The 19,475-nt window shown below is 39.9% G+C and overlaps 1 protein-coding gene across 3 annotated transcripts in view; it reads left to right on the top strand.

Annotated features, from left to right (window-relative positions):
- Nucleotides 1–19,475, top strand: part of CABIN1 (calcineurin binding protein 1) — a 109,787-nt gene that overhangs the window by 30,931 nt on the left and 59,381 nt on the right. For all 3 annotated transcript variants that reach the window (XM_041420353.1, XM_041420354.1, XM_041420352.1), the window contains exons 28-30: nucleotides 9,755–9,937; nucleotides 12,111–12,451; nucleotides 18,095–18,208. In XM_041420353.1, coding sequence (XP_041276287.1) covers nucleotides 9,755–9,937; nucleotides 12,111–12,451; nucleotides 18,095–18,208 — 638 coding nt within the window. The remainder of the gene's footprint in view (nucleotides 1–9,754; nucleotides 9,938–12,110; nucleotides 12,452–18,094; nucleotides 18,209–19,475) is intronic.

The raw sequence follows: 19,475 nt of genomic DNA, 5'->3' as shown, positions 1-19,475 counted from the left end.
TGGGCTGCTTCCTATTGTCATATATCTGAAGAATAGAAATGGTAAATAACTTTGTTGACACAGTTTTGAAACAAATGTTTGTATGCCTGAACTTTTTTCAGGGTGAATTTATTTCTTTTCCTCAACAATTCTTGGTGCAACTGACAGAAGCTCTTTTATTTCTTTCATTATATTGAACAGAGAAATGTTTGTTTTGTTACTGCTTGCATTTCACTTGGGAGTAATTCATTAGACTGTTTTGAGATCATTTGTAGTGTGGAGGTGTCAATGGGTTATGTAGTGATCAGGCGCTTTTATTGGCTTTTTGATGTCTTTTGATACAACAGCATAGAAGGGAGCAAATATTTAAATATTTCTTAAGTAATATTCCCTGTGGGGGAGCATTTCTGCCTAGGACTACATCTGCTTAGGTCCTGAAGAGTGTCTCAGTGCTCCCAGGAGAGCCATAGGCTGGATACATCTTGCAGTGTGTGTGGTTAGCGCCTGCTCTCCAGAGACATCGTGGGCTGCGGCAGCCGATGGCCCGCTGGGAGCGGAGGCGGCTGCTGAGCCAAGCCTGAAGGTGCAAGTGCAGGAACATCTGCCTCTGCCAGGGCTGCAGGAGCAGTGCCTGGAGCTGCAAGCTGAGCCTAGCTGGGACTGAGCTTTGTGCTGTCAAAGCAATTCCAAATGTCAGCTGCTGGAAGAGGCAGAGTTTGGGTGATCTTCAGGAAGGCGGTGTGTAACCGTGACAAGGAGAATTGCAGAGTACTGCATCATTCATAATGTTTTGTAAGTTGCTGGCACAACTAAACCCTGGATACAGCATATTGAAGAACCCCAGGAAACTGAAATATTTGCCTTGGGGCTGTTACAGATGGAAGAGCTAACAGGCTGAGCTAACAGGCTCAGAAGTCTTCCACTTTTATATTATTACATATACTGTGCTCTTCTGCATGCATTTGCATTTTACTTGTATTAAAATACATACTTTTGAAGTAAAATGCTCTTGACACCTTACACATAATCACATCACTGAAGAAAGCTGGCGCCAGCATTTCCATTGTACCATTCCTAAATATAGCAAGAAAATACTCATCATTTGACTACTCTTTAGATTATTCTTTAACCATTCTGACAGAAATGAAGCAGTCTATATTGTTGTTCAGGAACTAATAAATTGACCAAAATTCAGCCTAGGTATTTATTTTTTCTGAAGCTTGACAATACTCTTATTTACTCCTGCATTGATATTGTTGATCATAGATGGCATAAGTAAAGTAAGGGTATTGTACAGATTTACACACTTTTCATATATTACCACAAGCAAGATGCTATTTGAGATCATTACTGACCTCAGAGACCTTTTTTGACCATTTCTGTGTTCTGTGCTTTGAGAAAACATGACCCATGAGGAAAGAGAGAAGGAATTGGGATGGTTTGTCTCCAGAGGAGAAGACTCAGAGGAGATATGACAGCTGAGTAACCTAGATAGTCTTGGAAGCTGTACAAAGAGTTAGAGGCAAAACCCCAGGATTTCTGTGTTCATGGAAGACAGAACAGATGATATTGCACTTAAATTGCATTTTCATTCTGAGCATTAGAAAACTGTGTTAGAGTAGTCTTAGGAAATTCTGTTTCTGTATTACCCTGCAATATTTTAGCACTGGAAGTCATTAAAAAATGGCAATGCAGCTGTCTGCCAGGCATGGTGGAGATATAATTTAGCATGATGGAAAAAGGAATGGACTAGATGAACACTTGCAGTTCCTTCTGAACTCTATTTATTCTGTTAATTTTGTGGGTTTTGTGCATTTGGGTTTTGGTGAGGTTGTTAGTTTGGTGCCTTCTAGAGCAGTGAATTATCATTACAAGCTGGAGAGAATTGCTGTACAGCCAAAGATTTTTTCTGGAAAATCCTGGGGTTCTGATTTTCAAACATTTATCTGTAAACAGGTGGATCTGTGAGAGTAGTCTTATTTTGAATACATTGTATTTAAATGTGTCATTACAGTTCTGTAGCTCTCTAGGATGTTTTGCTTGTGGAAGATGATGATTGGGATGTGCAGAAATCACTGTTAAAGTTGAGAGCATTGAGAGGCTTCAGATCCAGTGAATGCTGGTGATACTAGTTTTAAGTTGTGTATTTAATGAAAACAGGAGAAAGGAACCAGTAAATACAGCTTGTGAAGTAACTAAACTTCTTTTTCCTCGTGGCAGCTGCTAGCACATATCTCCTTCAAGGAGACAAAAGTATTGCTGAGTGGCAGCTGTTATTTGCTGGCTGACTTGCTGCTGTCATGTGTGTAAAATGGGCAGCTTCCTTTCTCTTTTCTTGTCCTTCCATTTGGCAGCATCTTTTCTTTCCTTCTGTTAATCCCATCTTTCCTGTCATCACCCTGCCTATTGCTATTTTATAACCCTCCAAAGTGAAAACTTGCATTTGAAGTCTGAAGCATAGGTTCAGAGTCTTACTTCCTAAGAGCGAGATAGGGAACAGGAAAACCCAGGAACTTGCCAGCCACACAGACTTTCATTACCTGTGTTGTTACTGTGTTTACACAGCTAAATGGTGACATAGCAAAATAGATATGCTTGCTGTCCTCCTCTATAAAGGCTGGATGTATGTAGTCAGTAAAAACCAATTGCAGTAAAAGCAATAGAGTTAGTTCAGAAAGCAGGAAAAGTAAGTAACATTTTTTAAAAAATCTGAATAAGGTATCTGTTTCCCAAAAAGTAGACTGGGAGATTGTTTAGGAGGTCTTTTTTGCTGTAATGTGCCTTTGTTGTGTTGATACTCAATTCCATATTCCTGTGGTGGTATGCAGATGATGTATCCATGGCTATTGCAGTGTGAAAATGTTGTATTGTTTAAGTCTTCATCCATGTCATGTAGTGTGTCATGTGTAGTTAGACTTAATTGTCCTTTTTGTGTTTGTCTTTGCCTGATTGCTTTTGCAACCAATATTGCCCGTGCTGCCTCTAACCTTTACACAAATCTCTGTTCCCCAGGCATTCTCTTCCTGCTTTTACCTGTCACGGCTTGCTTTTAATAATTGGCAGAACCTGCATGATAAACTCACTGGGAAAGGCTCCTTGCTTCCTGCTGGGGGAGAAGTCTCACTCCATAGTTTGTCGGTCTGTAATTCTGCAAATGTGATGAAGATGCACAGTTTTTGTAAATGGGGGTTCTCAACATCCTGATGAGACAAAGGTGATCTCTGAGCAACTTCTTGCACCAGGTTGTCACTCATGCTAAACTAAATCAGCTTCTGGGATGGAGTGGATGTTTCTGTGCATAAAAAGAACATCCACTTTGCATTTTGGAACATTAAAATCTTGCCCTTAAAATTCTCTCTCTTCAGCAGTTAAAAATGAAATCTTTGGGTCTGCAGTGCATGTGCTGTCCTAGCACGTGGTGCTGGATGTCCATGGGGACTGCACACTGGACTCCATGAATAATGAATCACACCCAGTTTATTGCAGTGTGCTCCATTTTTACCTTTCCCCAATTTAACCTCTCTCTGATTAGTACAAGTGTCACACTGAGATGTAGTGTGAGATTATGTAAAAAGCATTTGTCCAAATAGATGGGACATGGGTGAGTTACTCTGGTGCTCTGCTCTTGAAGACAGAACAGCAATATAGGACTGTAAGTTATGGAAACACATTCTGTGTTCGGTACAGCCAGACAAAACATAGACTCTCATCTTTGACTCATGTTAAAAGAGAACTCCCTTTAAATTGCTGTCCTCAAATTAACCTACTCCCATGCAAATCTTTGCAATTCTTTTGTTGTTTAATAATGTGCAAGTGCCTTTTGATGCAGAGCTAAATGTTGTCTTCCGTTATGGGTGGAGTCTGTTTGCAGAATGAGAATTCTGTGATACATCATGTTTCTGACTGCAGACCAGTAAACAGAAATGCTCATATGTTCAAGTGGAGAGGGGAGAGATGGTGCCAGGCAGGACAGAGAGAGTCTGTACCTTCACAGCCTGTGAACAGCCCACCTTTATTGCATGAGACAAGATTTTTTTTTCTCAGTTATATATAGTTGCTTATTCATAAGCTCTGAACTGTGCAGCAGGATGTTTCTTTTCTGCAAATTGAGTTAGCATATGTATAGAGCTCTGTAGAAAAGCTTTCTGGGCCACTCATTTCTGATTTTTTGACCTGTAACTGATTGTTCATCATGATTCAGATACCTTCTTACAGCAACTGAAAGCACATTTTCCATCAGATGTTTAAGACAAAGATATCATTCAGAAGTGAGTTGTACCCTCTTAGCTCTCTGAGCCTTTTACTTACTCCTGTATGCAGATGTTTCAGAGGTCTTCTCCATCTTCCTTTTAACTTCCAGAAAGTTTCAAAAGAGAATTACTGCATAGTAAATAACTGTCAAAGGCAGAACACCTCATTGCCATTGGCACCATGGAGCTGTGCTTCAGTTCCCCTGAGAATAAATTCTGTTAGTCTGTACCTGGTCATCATGCTTAGCAGTGAGAGCTCTGGCACTGTGACACATCTCTCTCCTTGTCTCTCCTCAGTGCTGAGTGGGCTCAGTTTGGGTCACTCACACTGACACATCACTCTCCTTGTCCCTGGCCCAGTGCTGAGGGGGCTCAGTTTGGTCACTCAGCAGTGACCCATCTCCCTCCTTGTCCCTGGCCAGTGCTGAGGGGGCTCAGTTTGGGTCACTCACACTGACACATCACTCTCCTTGTCCCTGGCCAGTGCTGAGGGGGCTCAGTTTGGTCACTCAGTAGTGACCCATCTCCCTCCTTGTCCCTGGCCAGTGCTGAGGGGGCTCAGTCTGGGTCACTCACACTGACCCATCTCCCTCCTTGTCCCTGTGCCAGTGCTGAGGGGGCTCAGTTTGGTCACTCAGTAGTGACCCATCTCCCTCCTTGTCCCTGGCCAGTGCTGAGGGGGCTCAGTTTGATCACTCAGTAGTGACACATCTCCCTCCTTGTCCCTGTGCCAGTGCTGAGGGGGCTCAGTTTGGGTACCAAGGCTCCTGGAGGGTGCACAGGGCTCCTGTGGGAGGGTGCTGACACAGGGTAGTGCCTGCTGCAGTACTGAGCCCTGTTTCCTGCTGCATTTTCAAATGAAACAGTCATCTGTGCTCTCCAGAGTTTGGCACAGCTGTGTCCTGGTGGTGGGCCGGCCTGCAGGGGCTGTGCCCACAGGCTGAGGGAGCAGTGACAGTGACATGCTGATGGCTGAGTCTGCTTGTGGAGCAATAGTGGGGAACAGGCATTTTTGAAGTCAAGCCAGTAAACCTATTTCGTTCAGGATAAGATTAATGTTAAAATGCTCTTAAGCATGGAATTAAGGCAAGTAAACTTCAGATATTTTTTCTAACATCTGTGACAGACGTGTTCCAGTAACGGCAGTGATTTAATCATCCATGTGACTGACAGGACCTCAGTGTGATGCAATAAAGGTCTTGGCAGTACAGATGAATATACAAGTTCTTTATTCCCAGTGACATCTTTCTGATAATAATTAGGGATTTTTTACTAATGTCTTTGAAAGTTAGCAAGATTCTTCTTTTGACCTTTTTAAATCTCCTGTCCAAAGCTGTTCTTTTTCACCTGTTGACAGAGTAGGGGATGTAATCTGACATAGATTTGAAATGAAATGTCACAAGTTGAGGACATTATGAGAAATGAGGTAAAAAAAACCCAACTTGCTTTCACGTGCCATTTTCTGAAATTTTTAGAGATAAACATAAATATTTAACTTTACATCAAATTGAGATTTCAGCTCATCAGGTTGTTTGAAATCTTCCTAAAACTTAGGAATGATGCAATGAAGTACTGAAACAAAATATAACAATACCAAGGAGAGACATGTACTATCAGATCACAATTTTCACAGCAATATAGTTACGGTTACTTACGCACAATTTAGTAGAACTTTCTCCCTAGGCTCTTCATTTCCGCTACAGATAATAATTTTGGGACATTAATACCCAGCTGTATTTTTATCTTAGCTTTTGAAGTAATAGGAAACTTTACAGGGAGGGACCTCAAAAGAATATTTAGTCCTTGATTTACAAATCTCTTACAACAAGGGACCGCCGCAGCTTTTTGGAAGAGCTTGCCTTATTGCTATTGCTGGGTGGGGAAACTAAGAAAATAGGTAAACAAAATATGAAAAGATAAAAAGATAAAATATTTTTGAATTGAAATATTAAAAATATATTAAAATATTAAAAAATAATTTTAAACTCTTAAGTTACACTGGTTTTCATTAAATTGTCTCTAATTATGGCAGAAATTATGAAAAAGCACTGATGTTCTCCATGGATTTGTGTCATTCAGAAGGGCAGGTGTTGAGAGCAGTTGGGAATTTGGAATTCATTCTCTGCCTCACACACTGCAGTCTTTGGCACATAGGTTAAGCAGCACTAATGAGTGTCTCAACTGCACTCAGCTCTTACCAGAGAAAGGAAAAGCTTCATAGCACAGGAAATGTAAAATATCTGCTGTGTGCCCATCTAGCATATTTCTGTTTATAAAAAAAGCTGTATTTGGCGGCTAGGCTAGAAGAGAATAGTACTTCCATGTGTACAAATATGCTTTTTTTTTTTTTTTTTTTTTTACAAAACCAGAGTTAGGATGTGAATTGGTGCAGTTGCCAGAAGTTCTGCATTGCATACTGCAGTATTTAGGTATTGACAGAACTTTTATTATATTAAGGAACATCTTGGGTAACCTAACAAATGAAGGCATTTGTCTGCCTGTCTTTGAAAGCCCACAGTGACTCTGTGCTATTTTCTAACTGTATGTAGCATTTAAGATAGAGATGAGGGCAAAAAAGAGTCAATTTTTTTGCTGCAATTAAAACCTATTGCCTTTTGAACTGTACCTAATGAATATTAACAGCAATTATTGTATTTTTATTTTGGTTAATCATATGTATTTGGAAATTCTCCCTCATCTTTTTTAAGATAAGTCCAATTCTCCTGGTAATTTTCATATGTCATCTCATTAATCTCTCATTTTTATCCTCTCCTGTGAATTAATTTTTCCCTATTTCAGTGTCTTTTTTAAAATGTGGATCCCAAATTCAGACACCGTAATTAAGTTTAATTTTCATTAGTGCTCAGTAGAACAGGAAGACTCTTACATATTTTTTCTGTGAAGTTACTGATTACACATTCCAGAGTGCTGCTTTGCTGAGGTGAGTTTGGAGTAGCCTGACATTTAGGCCAGTTCTGGTTTGAGAACCACAAGTTCTCCACAAATTCACATGTGTGAATGTGTGTGCTGGGATCCACTCACACATTTTCTGCTCCTGATCCTGTTACCTTTTAGCTGCTTAGAGAGGGATTTATTTATTTATGCTCAAAAATTCTGTGGAAGATGAAGGCTGGCTGGCTCACAGCTTTGACCTTTCATGCTTTGTAAAGATAAGTACTACACTTTGTTTTACATTCCCTGGGACTTTACCCATCCTCTGTGATTTCTGAGAAATTAATACTAATAATTGGTGGCTGCTGCTAATTTCTGGAACACTCCAGGGTTTTCCATCTGGCTCACTTAGTTTGAAAGTATCTGCTGCATTCAAGGAATATCTAACATAATAGAAAGTTGTCTCAATAGTCATCTTCCTCTGGTTTCCAGTGATTAAGGAGCCCAGTGTTAATATAATTTTTTAAACAGGGTTAATGTATTGAAAGAAAAGGAGAATAAATATCCCTGCCTAGACCCACACTTGTTTAAGCAGAAATTTAAAATTAAATTAGCTAGCTAATTGTAAGGAGGTGTTTACATTTGTTCCCATAAGGAAAAGCTCATGCATACATTTGAAATTTAATGTGCTGAATCATTGTCTGTCTTTGCATGATGAAAAACTATTGTAATTTCCCAGTGATCTGCTCTCAGCCAGGCATATTGGTCTGGCACTTCTAGATTTACATTCTAATGCTTCATGTGTCATAACCCACGCATCAGAACTGACCTGCAGGCTTGTGTCAACATCTGGAAATTTGCAATTTTTTTTTCCTAGATGAGTAATTCAGCCTCTTTGCCACAGATATAGAAACTTCTTTTAAAAAATACCAAGGGAGCTACTGTAAATGATTTTCCTGATGTCAACTGGGAGTTCAATAGTATTGATTTGTACCACAGAAAGTTATTAAAGCTTTATAAATGAGTCATTTAAGGCCTGACTGACCTCTCTTCAGAATCCTTCTCTTCCCATTCTTTGTAATTATATTCTTTCTGTATAAAACTTGTCATCATTTACCAGCTTATATAGCTTCCAATTAGGAAGCAAATACTGTTCCCCCATTCTTTTCCAAGATAGAGTTTTGTTAAGATCTGCTCACTGAAAGGGAAGGTTTCCTTTGTGTGGTAGTGAAAAACCTACAGAGTGCATCAAATTTGGTTTAAATTCATTGGAATACTAATAAGCAGAACCTGATCTGCAAGCTGAAGGTTTGCAGAGGGATTTGTCTTGATAAAATAAATTCATGGGAGGCTCTTACCTCTCTCCTGAACAAGTGCAATTCAGATGGAACAGAAGAAATTTAATTAAATTATCCGCTCATCTCAAAGCAAGGGCTTTTGCTTTGTTAATTTTCTTTCTTGATCTTATCAATAAAATTAATGAATCAGAATGCAGTGGAACTACCTCGTCAATGTATGTAACCCCCTCCTGGTTATGCCATTTCCTTACAGACATAAAATGGTTTGGGTTGGAATGGATCTTTAAAGCTCATCTAGTCCCACACCCCTGCAATGAGCAGGGACACCTTTAACTAGATCACAAATCAAGTATCAGTATCTTAAGAAGAAACTGGAAATCATTCTTGTGGACTCCAGATTTAAAGGGAACTGCCTGTATTGGAATGTTACATTAAACACTGAATTGTGTTGGCACAGTATGGAAAAATGCCAGTTTCCCATCTCAGTGGGAATGTGCAGGTCTCTTTGTGTCAGAAAGACTGAGCTGTGTTCTTTAGTCATGCAGGGTTGCCTCTGATAACCCTTGATGTAAAGAACTTGGGTTATATCTGGCAGGTTTCAGACATGAGTGGGAGGTTTTCACTTGCCTGTTCTGAGGTGTTTTATCCCCCCTGATAAAGTCACTGTGCCTGTTCCTGTGCAGATTAACAGCTTAGTTGTGACTGTACTGTAGTCAGCAGCCACTGCTCCACTCTGTCAAGGTAAAGTCTCTTCTCCTTTCCTTCTGCGGCTGCCTTGAAGTCCAGTTTCCCTGTCTGTGTTAGGCCTAGTTCTTTGATGTGTTGTTTATTTGCCATACCAAATCACCTTTCAGAACGTTTGTTGAATAGCATCTTACACCTGCAGGATAGTTGGCATCAGAGACCACTCCTGTAAGTCTTTGCCTTCTAATTGTACCTGTTTTTCTTTCTTTAATGAGTAATTTTTGCCAATATTGTTCTTCATGGTTTTCTCTTGTCAATTGAACTTTGCTTGTGTCAGGTTCAAAATTATACTGGGTGCTTTTCAAGGCAAATGGTCCAGTAAACCTGGGAGATTTTACAGGGCCATTCTACCTGAAATATTGTGTCCCCAGTCTTAACTGCTCTTGAAAGTTGAGCTTTATGGCTTTTGAATCAAATTCCAGGACTATATTTTAGGAAGAAATGTGAGAATGAAATACCTTTTCTTGGTGGTGGTAAGGGATCCTAAGTGGCAGTTGTAAGAGTTTGCAGAGTTTGTGTTGCTGTTACCAAGAGACAAGTAACAGCTTGAGGAGTATGAAGTGGTGCATTCCTTCTTTATCTCTTTTGCAGAGAGGAGTCAGGATAGCACTGGAGCAGTGCTGTCTGACTCCAGTTCCACACAGGATATGTTTAATGAGCCTGCCAGTTCTCAGGACAGCCTGAAGAAGACTTACACAGAGAAGAGGATTTCTGCTACCTGTGCTGATACACTGATGCTCAGCAAAGAGGCCCTGGGACCTGCAGAGGAAAAGGGTATGCCTGATTTAATAGATCTTGTCAGCTGCAGTAGTCTCATGAAATTGTTTCTTCTGGCTTGCAGATGCACTGAAATAAGCTGCACTGTGACTAAGGATTTTAACTAGGTATCATTGCTGCCTGTATGTGTGTAGCTTAAATTTGGAAGTGTGCCTCACTTATGTGGCCACCAACACAATTTGTTCTATCTATTAAATCTTACAAAGGAAAGCTAAACTGCTGTCTGCTGGCCCTTTGACTGACTTGCCTTCTTTTAGGTTATTATTTGTTTTTTCTTCAGTGTTTCATATTTTTAAATAATTTAAAGAGTAGTTATATGAATATAGTCTCAAACAAGACTTTTTTACTTTTCCCAGGAATAGATGCCCTTTTTGTTCTGTCTCAGTAGCAGCTTAATATTCAGTACAGAGAAGAGCTTAAGTAGTAGAATTTAGATGCTTTATTCCATTGTATACTTCATTCCAGTGGAGAACTAGAATTGCTTTCTACCAGATTTTTCCATATATAATAGTACTAAGTGTTCTGTATTCCACTGGAAAAATGGTTTCAAAATCCATTAGCTGGAATTTCCCTTTGTCTGATGTTTGTACAGTTGGATGTGGCAGTAGATAAAGAGGCTGGACTTCAACAGGGAAAGACAAACAAAACCAATGTGTAAATTTTGTCCACCTTTCCAGGCTGTGGCTTTTTGTGGGATGTTAAGTCTTCTTTGCCAGCTCACACTTTCCCAGTTCCAGAGATCCAGAGATCATGCTGTGTGGAGAGTCCTGAATCACTTCCCTGATCTCACTAGGAACAAGTGCCAAGCAGTTATCTCGTTGTTTGCAGGCTTAGATTACCTTGGTTTCTTGTTTTTAAAAATATTTTACTACAGTCTTGCCCAAGCTAGGGAAGCCTGTGGTGGTGCTTGCATTAACATGCTGAAATAGATGCCACTTCCTAGTTTTGTGAAATACTACTTCCATTATCACTAAATCCAGTAGTCTTTTGGCTACTAGACTAAAATTATGGCTCTTTTCAGGCTTGCAGTGAGTTGTGTTATTGTCATCATTTGTCTTTCAACCATCAAAAGCATTCTTAAATTACTGGTGTTTATTAGAACAGATGTTGTATCCCATAAAGCTACCTGTACAGCAAAATTATAATGGTATAGACATCAGGCAAGCAAATTTTGAAAAATGTGTGTTCTGTAAAACATGTTTGACTCAAAAGTTCAACCTTATGAGAGAAAAGGTTATGGAACAGCTTTGTATTGAGGATAAAGTACATTTTAGTTATCTCTACACTCTCTGCTGGGAGATAAGATCTAATGTAAGAGGCTCTTTCTCCTAGCAAAGACAAAGCCATGGTAAACTTCCATGACTAAAGATCAAAGTTAAAGAAATTAATCTGCATGTAGCATGTGTGTTTCCAGCAGCAATGGTTAGCTAACAGGAAATGTGGAAGCTGCCACTGTAACAAGATGATTTCTGAAGTAAGATTTGGTATCCTTCAACAAAAGATGAGTCAATTGAATTATAAACTGCCAAGTTAATCACAAAAATATTTACATGGAATTGTGAGTCCTACATTATGCAGAAGACCAGGTGAGCTGCTGCTGATCCTTCTGTCTGAGTCCATTTTGTATTCTGGGATTGTGTTCTAGGCAGACTATTAAGAATAATACATTCCACTTGGGAGGATGGCATTAATTTTCTGTTCTTTCTTCTTTTCTTTGCAATACAATGTTCCTGAATTTACTCTTTTATTTTGGCTTTTTTCCCTCCTCCTCCTCAATCTTCCAAGGTGTAAAACCCTGCATTGTGTAAGGTGTGCTGAATTCATACTATTGTTCAGGATAAAACCCACATGAAGACAATGGAGATAGCAGGATAAAACCCAAATGAAGACAATGGAGATAGCAGGATAAAACCCAAATGAAGGCAATGGAGATAGCAGGATAAAACCCAAATGAAGGCAATGGAGATAGCACTGTGTGGCTCTGTCAGTGAGTTGCAGATCACTTATTCGATGAACATCACAAATAGTCATAAGCTTTTTCCATATTTCTGTCTATGCTTTAATGAAGAAAAGGATTACCTTTTGTCACACTGAATTTTTGTCATTTTCTCTATGTCATTTGCCATTTGGAAATGGCAATTTCACTGTCACTTTCCTTGTACTGTTCCAGCTGCAGGGAAGTCAGAAGAGCTGCTGGAGATCTCAGTATCTTACGATCCTACTGAACCTACTGCCCAGAAACTGCTGGTGGATGCTCAGTGTGCTTCTGGCAATGCCCTGAAAGCTGCCATGCCCCCAGGCTCGCAGTGGGACTGCAGGAAGAAGGCTGAGCCTTGTGGAGAGGATGCCTGCGAGTTTCCTCAGGGCCTCCCCGCAGACCTGGAGGAGCAGCACAAGTTCCTGACGGAGCAGTGCATCTCCTCCTTCTGCCTGTGCCTCAGCCGCTTCCCCCAGCACTACAAGAGCCTCTACAGGCTGGCCTACCTGTACACCTACAGCAAAACCCACAAGGTGAGCTCTGAGCCCCAGGGGGGATTTGGATCTGGAGAGAGTTCTCAGTGTGCATCTGTATGCAAACCTTGAGTAAGAAATGCTGAGTTAGAAGTGCCGTGGAATAGGACAGACTCTATCAACTCTATTAACTTTCTGTCTCAACTCTTGTTGAGAGAGAAATTGAACTAGTAAAAGGTTTCAAAGGATGGCCTTGCAAATAAGTCTGGATACTTTGGAGAAACAGAACTATGAAAGATGTAGTGGGAGCCACGAGGGGTAGTTTTAGATGATTGGTTTTAAGGCATCTACAGCCTGGTGTGGCAAAAAGCTGATAGGCCAAGAAACTCTTAGAGTGTATTGTAATTAGAAAATAATCAGCTTCTGATTGTGGTGGTGTGAATGATAACATCTGTATTGTCTTACCCTCCTCATGAGACTGAAAATGGAATAAAAGTTCTTCAAACACCTCTCAGTTGCCCCATCTCTGGGTTAGGAAAAGAGTATTGTCCAACACCCCAGCAAAGCAACTGTGCTGCCACTGGCACTGGTGCAGAAGTCTCAGTGCTAAAAAACAGCTTGTTCAGTGCAGTTTGGAATGAAGCTACACTTGGGGAGGTCTTCAGCTCCTAGATTGTCTGACTTGTGTGTGAGGTCAGTTAAGGAGAAAATGTCTTTTTTTATTACTGAACTAAGTAATTTTCTGTCATTCAGCAGAGAATTACATTTTAGATATGTCACATAAATTAAGATGTTCTCATGAAAATGACAGTAATTATTTATTTTACTGAATAAGTGGACTGAAAAGTGACTTGGAAGCAGAAATTAATCAATATTGTGTAAACAGATAAACTTTCTGGGTATCCTGGGTCTTTGCTGGCAAAATGTGTAGGAATAGTACATTGAAATGATCAGAGGTATTTTACTATTTGTCATAATCAAGGTCTGAATTCACAGATTTTATATTTGGAAGTCTTGTATTAGCTCATATGCTACTTTGCATGGCTTCCTGAGTTTTCTTCCCCACCAGCACTAAAGCTTATGTAAACAACAGGGAGGGGAAACAAATTGTACCCCTGGCCTGGGAGCAGCAAACGTCACCAGTGTCACTGCAAAGTGAGCACAGGCAAGTCTTGCCAACCTGCTGGAAGGTGATGAATATTCCATTTGTCTGTAGAGTGATTATCCAGAAAAATATCACCCTTTTTTGTAGAGAGCTTGTTTTGAAAACATTCTTATGCTGTTTGTATGTAACAGTTGTTAATTTTTCCATGGAGCTAATCATGAATAGGAGCCATAGATTCCTGCAATCTGTCATTACTGTTGCTGACATGATTTTGTATCAACATTCAACAAAAAAAGCTGCCTGTTTTCAATTTATTGGTTCAAATAGCATGGCATTGCCTGAGGAACTACTTGAAAAATGTTTTCTTCCGTTATTTTTCCCTGATGAAGCTTTCTCTTTTGCTTTTTGTATCTCTCTCCTTATATAAATATCAACTCAGTGATGGATTTCCATGTGAAATACACATTGTTGTCTAAATCTGTTTCCTCTTGCAACTCAGAAAAACTGAATCCTGCCTGTTTGAGCCTAGTAGTTACCAGGCTGGCTTCAATGAGCATTTTTGTGTTTTACTGTCCTTTCTGTTATTTCTGCAGAATGCATAATGAACAGCCACTTCACACAGCAAAACCCAAAAAATCTTCATATTCACATATGTCCACTACATATTTTCACATGGGTTTTACATTTTCTTTCTTCAGTGACTCATTCAGTTCTTTTGTAGAGCAATGTCCAGTGTTTGTGTTTTAATGGCACATTACTGGGTCTTTAGTGGAAGTTACACTCCTGCAGAAAATTAAAGCACAAAATGGATCTATGCATTGTCTGCAGTAACTGCAGTAACAATTATGCTTACATTTATTCATGATCAGCCTGATTTAAAAAATGAGATAAATCACATCAGGTTGTGTTGTTGGGGGCCAGAATGGTAATTTTTAGAAAACTGAGATTAATTTTTAAATGTGTATAGCCATCTTGGAAAATTCAGCATTTACATTCCAATGCCAGGAATTTGCATGAAGAATTTAGACTGATGGCCAAAATTCATGGTTGGCTGGGAAGAGGAGAGGATTGGCAGGTCTCCATAGTGCTCAGAAAAACAAGTTTTCCATATGCAATCTGTTTTCTCCCATTTCACAGCTTTCCTGGATTTGCTGTTGTGAGATTAGTGAAGATATTTTTTAAATATCTTTTCAAACTCTTTGAATATTTTGTTTGGCTACATGTTCTGTTGGGTGTTTTTGTCCCTGCAAAATCCAGCTTAATATTTGGAGTCTATTTTTCTTTGTTTTAGTCTGTTATCAGAAGAAATTTATATATAGCTGTCTTTAGTTGGAGTAAACGTGCAGGCAAATACAAATGAATTTTCAGAAGTTGCTTCACTGCCAGTTTGGGCAGTAGTTTCAGTTTCCCATTAATACTGTCTTGAAGTAAAGTCTTCATCCTTTGTGACTTTTACCTCCAAAATGAATGTTGGCACAGTTTGGAAGGAGAAGTTAGGACTTGTTAGGACACTGTTTGTCAGTGTAACTTTGTGAAAAGTATTCACCTTATGGAGCAGTATGTGGAGCTGGTCTGATAATCTGTAACCAGCAGGTTGTCAGGAAGGAAAAATATTTACTTACATGCTTTTTTAAAATCTCAAAATAAAAGGCGCTCTGTAAATCCTGGAAGAATCTGCTTTTAAAGACTGGGTCAGTTTTTCAGTTTGTATGTTCTATAATGTCTGTTATTAGCAGAGCCCTTAACGGGGAAATAAATGTTGGGTGTGGCATGAGGTCAGTGATGTGACAGGTTGGTCAAACCAGGCATAATACATGCATGTAAAAATTACCAGGTTATATGTTTGTAGGCTTAATATGTACTGAGAGACAGACATAATCTGGAAGAATAATAGATGTAACCACTTCAAGCAGAAACAGTTTGATAATAACAGTTCATTTGAAAGGCCACCCTTCAGATCAGTAGTCTTTTTATTTTGCTTTAATTTGATGGAGGAGGAGGAGAAGGTTTTTGAGACAAAGCTTCTAATGGACTGTAAATGCAATCAGAGGGAAGGATTAAAGTATAGTGGATTGTTTTGTTCACCTCTCAGAAACACTTCGTGGAGTTTCCAGTTTAGGTAAAGGTGCTTCTGACACCACTGAGTTAAGGGGTGTCCATCCCAGGTGGCTCAGTTCCACTTGGTTGACCCTAAGAGATTTTCTTTTTCTACTTCAGCTTTTTTGCAAGTTACTGTAGCCTGTCAGTCATCTTGTCTTTGAATCTTGGGGTGATAAAGATGTGGGAGGCAACAGCTGAACTGGAAAGAGTATTTCATAATTGCCCTGAGTCAGACAGCCAAATCCAGCATTTGAGGCTGGCAAGCAGTGTGCCAAGAAGAATAAATCCTTTTTGCTGTGTCCTGGATCCCTTCACCCACTCCTAATAACTTCATCAGCTGAAAACCAAGCAGAGCAGACTCTGTGAAATCTAATGAGTTGAGACCTGCTCAGGCATATTTACTGGGAATAAGTGATCATGCTGATTTAAGGAGAAGGGTAGTGGAAAATCTGTAACTATGTCTTTTATTCCTATTAGCTTTGATTGTGTGAAGTTACCGTGTAATTGTCCCATTTGTCTGAATGATCTTTTCTCCTCCTGGCTGGGTTGCTGCCATCATCTTGTTCAATAAAAGCCTGTGAATTATGTGTACCAAACACATGCCTGTGGATGGTCAGTGTAATGTGCATAGCACATCCCAGCACCAGAGCATGATGCTACAATTAATGATACAATTAATGATCTCTTAACCTTCCCCTAGTACCATTTCCATTTGAGAATATATCCACAGCTAACATTTCTTTAGACTGGGATTTTAGATTTAAGCTTTGTGGTGGGATGACAACTTTCTTAAGGATTTTGTTTTCCTTGAATTTTTATGTGATAGTTTTAACTGTAAGATTCAGATTACCACACATTAGGCAAGTCTTACTTCATTTTCACACTTGGAATTAACTTACACTTCTGATGACTATGATTAGCACAAAAATAAAGCACTTTCTCTGCCTGGCTCTTGGATGTTCCAATAGGATTATTTTTGTTGGATTCTGATTTTATTCAAAACAAGATGGCTTTCATGGAAGACCAGATTTTTGTAGGATCTCTTGTGTTGTATTTTCTTCTGTATGTATTTCCAAGCATTTTCCAGGATTAGGTTAACAGGATTACAGAAATACATATTACAAAAGAAGTTATGTAGAAGAAAGTTAGTATGCAGTTGAGTTTACACCTTCTGCTTTCTTCAGTCTTAATTAAATTTGACACTCAGTGATAATAATTAAATTTACTGATATCCATGACCAGCCAGAAAGTACCTTGTGATGTTTATGAGTGAATATGTATTTGTTCCATACCAAAACAAAGCTGTCCAAATCCCCTTGATTATGCTGCACTATAACCATGAATGTCCTGTGTAAGTCCCTCTATGAGCTCTTGGAATGAGGGATTTTTGACACCCATAAATATCTGGTTATTATTGCCAGTGTTCAGCTCTCCTGCACATGAATCCATAATCAGCATTTTGCTAGAGGGGATGCTGCAGTTCTGGTGAGACACTGGAGATTTCTGAATGATTACTGTCATTAGCACAAAGGCACTGATGATTGAGCAGAGCTTTTACTGTTTCACCAGGGTCTTAGAAATAAAAATACTCTGGAACACAGGAAAAGAACTTTTCTTACAACCCCCCCACCCCAACACAAACATACACACAAAAGAAAGGATATTACAGCTGGAATATGCTTCTTGGATGGACATGATTTAATCATATTTATGACTCACAGAAGTGTATTTCCAGTCCACAGAACACAAGCCAGAGTGCAACATTCTTATTTGTTTCTATGCACAAAACATCTTCCTCTTTCTTTCATGTCCTCTCTTGTGAAGTTCTCTGTACAAAAGCTGGTCAAATGCAACTCAAATGCCACTTTTGAACCCTGAAATAAAACATGAAGTAAAGCAAAGCTTCCATCAGTGAAATCTCACAATTAATAATTGTCCCATCTGTTGGTAACATTCTGCCTGGAGCCAACAGCTGTCCCTAGTTCTCAGCTACAAAAGAGAGCTTCATGCATTGAACTCTTAGAGGGATAATGCTTTTATCAATTTTTGGTTGTCATCTGTCATTTGGTCCCCTACTGATAATTTCTTGTTAATTCACTGAGCACTATTATCCAAGTTTGATGGCAGTTGTGGAATTTCCAGGGAGGTGAAGTGAACTTACATGGAGGGCAGTGGCTGGGTAGGGCCAAAAGCTCTGAATTCAACTCCCCACTAAAAGAAAGCTGCAGTTTAAGCCTGAGGGTTGAGGCCTCAGCTCTGGCAGGTTATTCCCTGCAGGTGCTTGGCCTGAGGGAAGAGCTGGGAATGCTTCCAGAGGGCGTGTGGTGAGAATGGAACAGCAAGTGTGACAAAAACGAGAAAAGACACTGCAGGTTAATGAAATGTAAAATATAATATAATAAATGTAATAGAAATATACTTTGTTTTGTACTTTTTTTTTACCTGTGGTGGCTTTGGCATCCCCTGCCTCCATCTGACCTGGCTGTTGTTGTCCACAGAACCTGCAGTGGGCCCGGGACGTGCTGCTGGGCAGCGGGGTGCCCTGGCAGCAGCTGAAGCACATGCCTGCTCAGGGCCTCTTCTGCGAGAGGAACAAGACCAACTTCTTCAATGTAAGTTTACACAGCTGATAAACACAGTGCACTTGTGTTCTCAGCCAGCCCTGAGACACCTGTTTCTCATTGGAAAGGTCTGCAGAGGGATGGGGATGTGAAATTCCACACAGGCACGTTAAACAAGCCATGAGCAAGTAAAGGAAAGGAGAATTACAGAGATATTTACTGGGTGAATATCTCTCTTGAAGGGTTATTTCTGGTGAACTTGAAAACATGGGGAGAGAAGCACCGACATTTTTCAGTTATGCATCATTTATCATACACTTGATGGCTGAGCCCTCTTTAAAAATTCTAATTTTGTTCATCTTAATTATCCTCTTGTTTATTGTTTCTTGACTCAACCTGCACTTCTCATGATGAAAAATAGTGCCATTTTCTCTAAGAACTCTGCTGAGTTGGAAGGAGTGTTCTTGTGCTCTGCTCTGTGTAGCCTGGCTCAGCAGAAGGAGTCTCCCAGCCCACAGAGAGGCAGCAGCACTGTCACAGGGACTGTCCCTGTGCTGTGATCACTTCCACAGGGTGCCTGTGCCCCTCACTGGCATGGGACACAGAATGCTCCTGAGACTCACGTGGGCATTTACCTCTCCCTCAGTTCCCTGCTGGGATTGCCACTTACACTTTGCTGTTGTCTCTGGTATCTTTGGCTTTTCTGTGGTATGTCCCAGGATTTTTGCCTTTTGTTCTTTTGTGGTAGGGTTCTTTAGCAGTTCTGGTTTGCAGTGTGTGGTGAGAGCCTGGAGGTGCTCTGCTTGTCATTCTGGGCTGAGTACAGTCCAGATATGTTATGTGGTTGCCTGTGATGGCAGTGACAGAATTTTGTGTCTCTGCTTTCCCATCCAGTGCTTCTGTTTTAATATTGGAATTGTGAAATTTATTTCAGCTTTATATCTGTTAACACCTATCTTAATTTTTGCTGTATGTTGTGTTAATTAGCACCTCTCTGCAAACCTCTTTTAAGTACAAGGTAAGTGCTCATCTCTGATTATAATCCCTCAGATGGGTTAAACAACTAAGGAATATTGACAATGGTTCAACATTGATTCATGGATCAGTCTGCAAAAAGGGTTTCTATATCATTGCATCTTTCTGGAGAGAAGTTTTGATTAACAAGTGCTGCTAAATACCATGCACACATCTGATCACTCCCCTGCCATACCCTCCATGGGATGGGGAGGAGAATCAGAGAAAAGGTAAAGCCCATGGACTAAGATCAGTTAAAAAACTGAAATAAAAAATATTGTAATAAAATGGATAAAGGAAATAG

The sequence above is a fragment of the Onychostruthus taczanowskii genome, unplaced genomic scaffold, assembly GCF_017590055.1.
Source record: "Onychostruthus taczanowskii isolate IOZ18803 unplaced genomic scaffold, ASM1759005v1 scaffold64, whole genome shotgun sequence".
Lineage (NCBI taxonomy): Eukaryota > Metazoa > Chordata > Aves > Passeriformes > Passeridae > Onychostruthus > Onychostruthus taczanowskii.
Note: the sequence above shows the minus strand (reverse complement) of the source record. Positions and strands in the feature narration are given on the sequence as shown.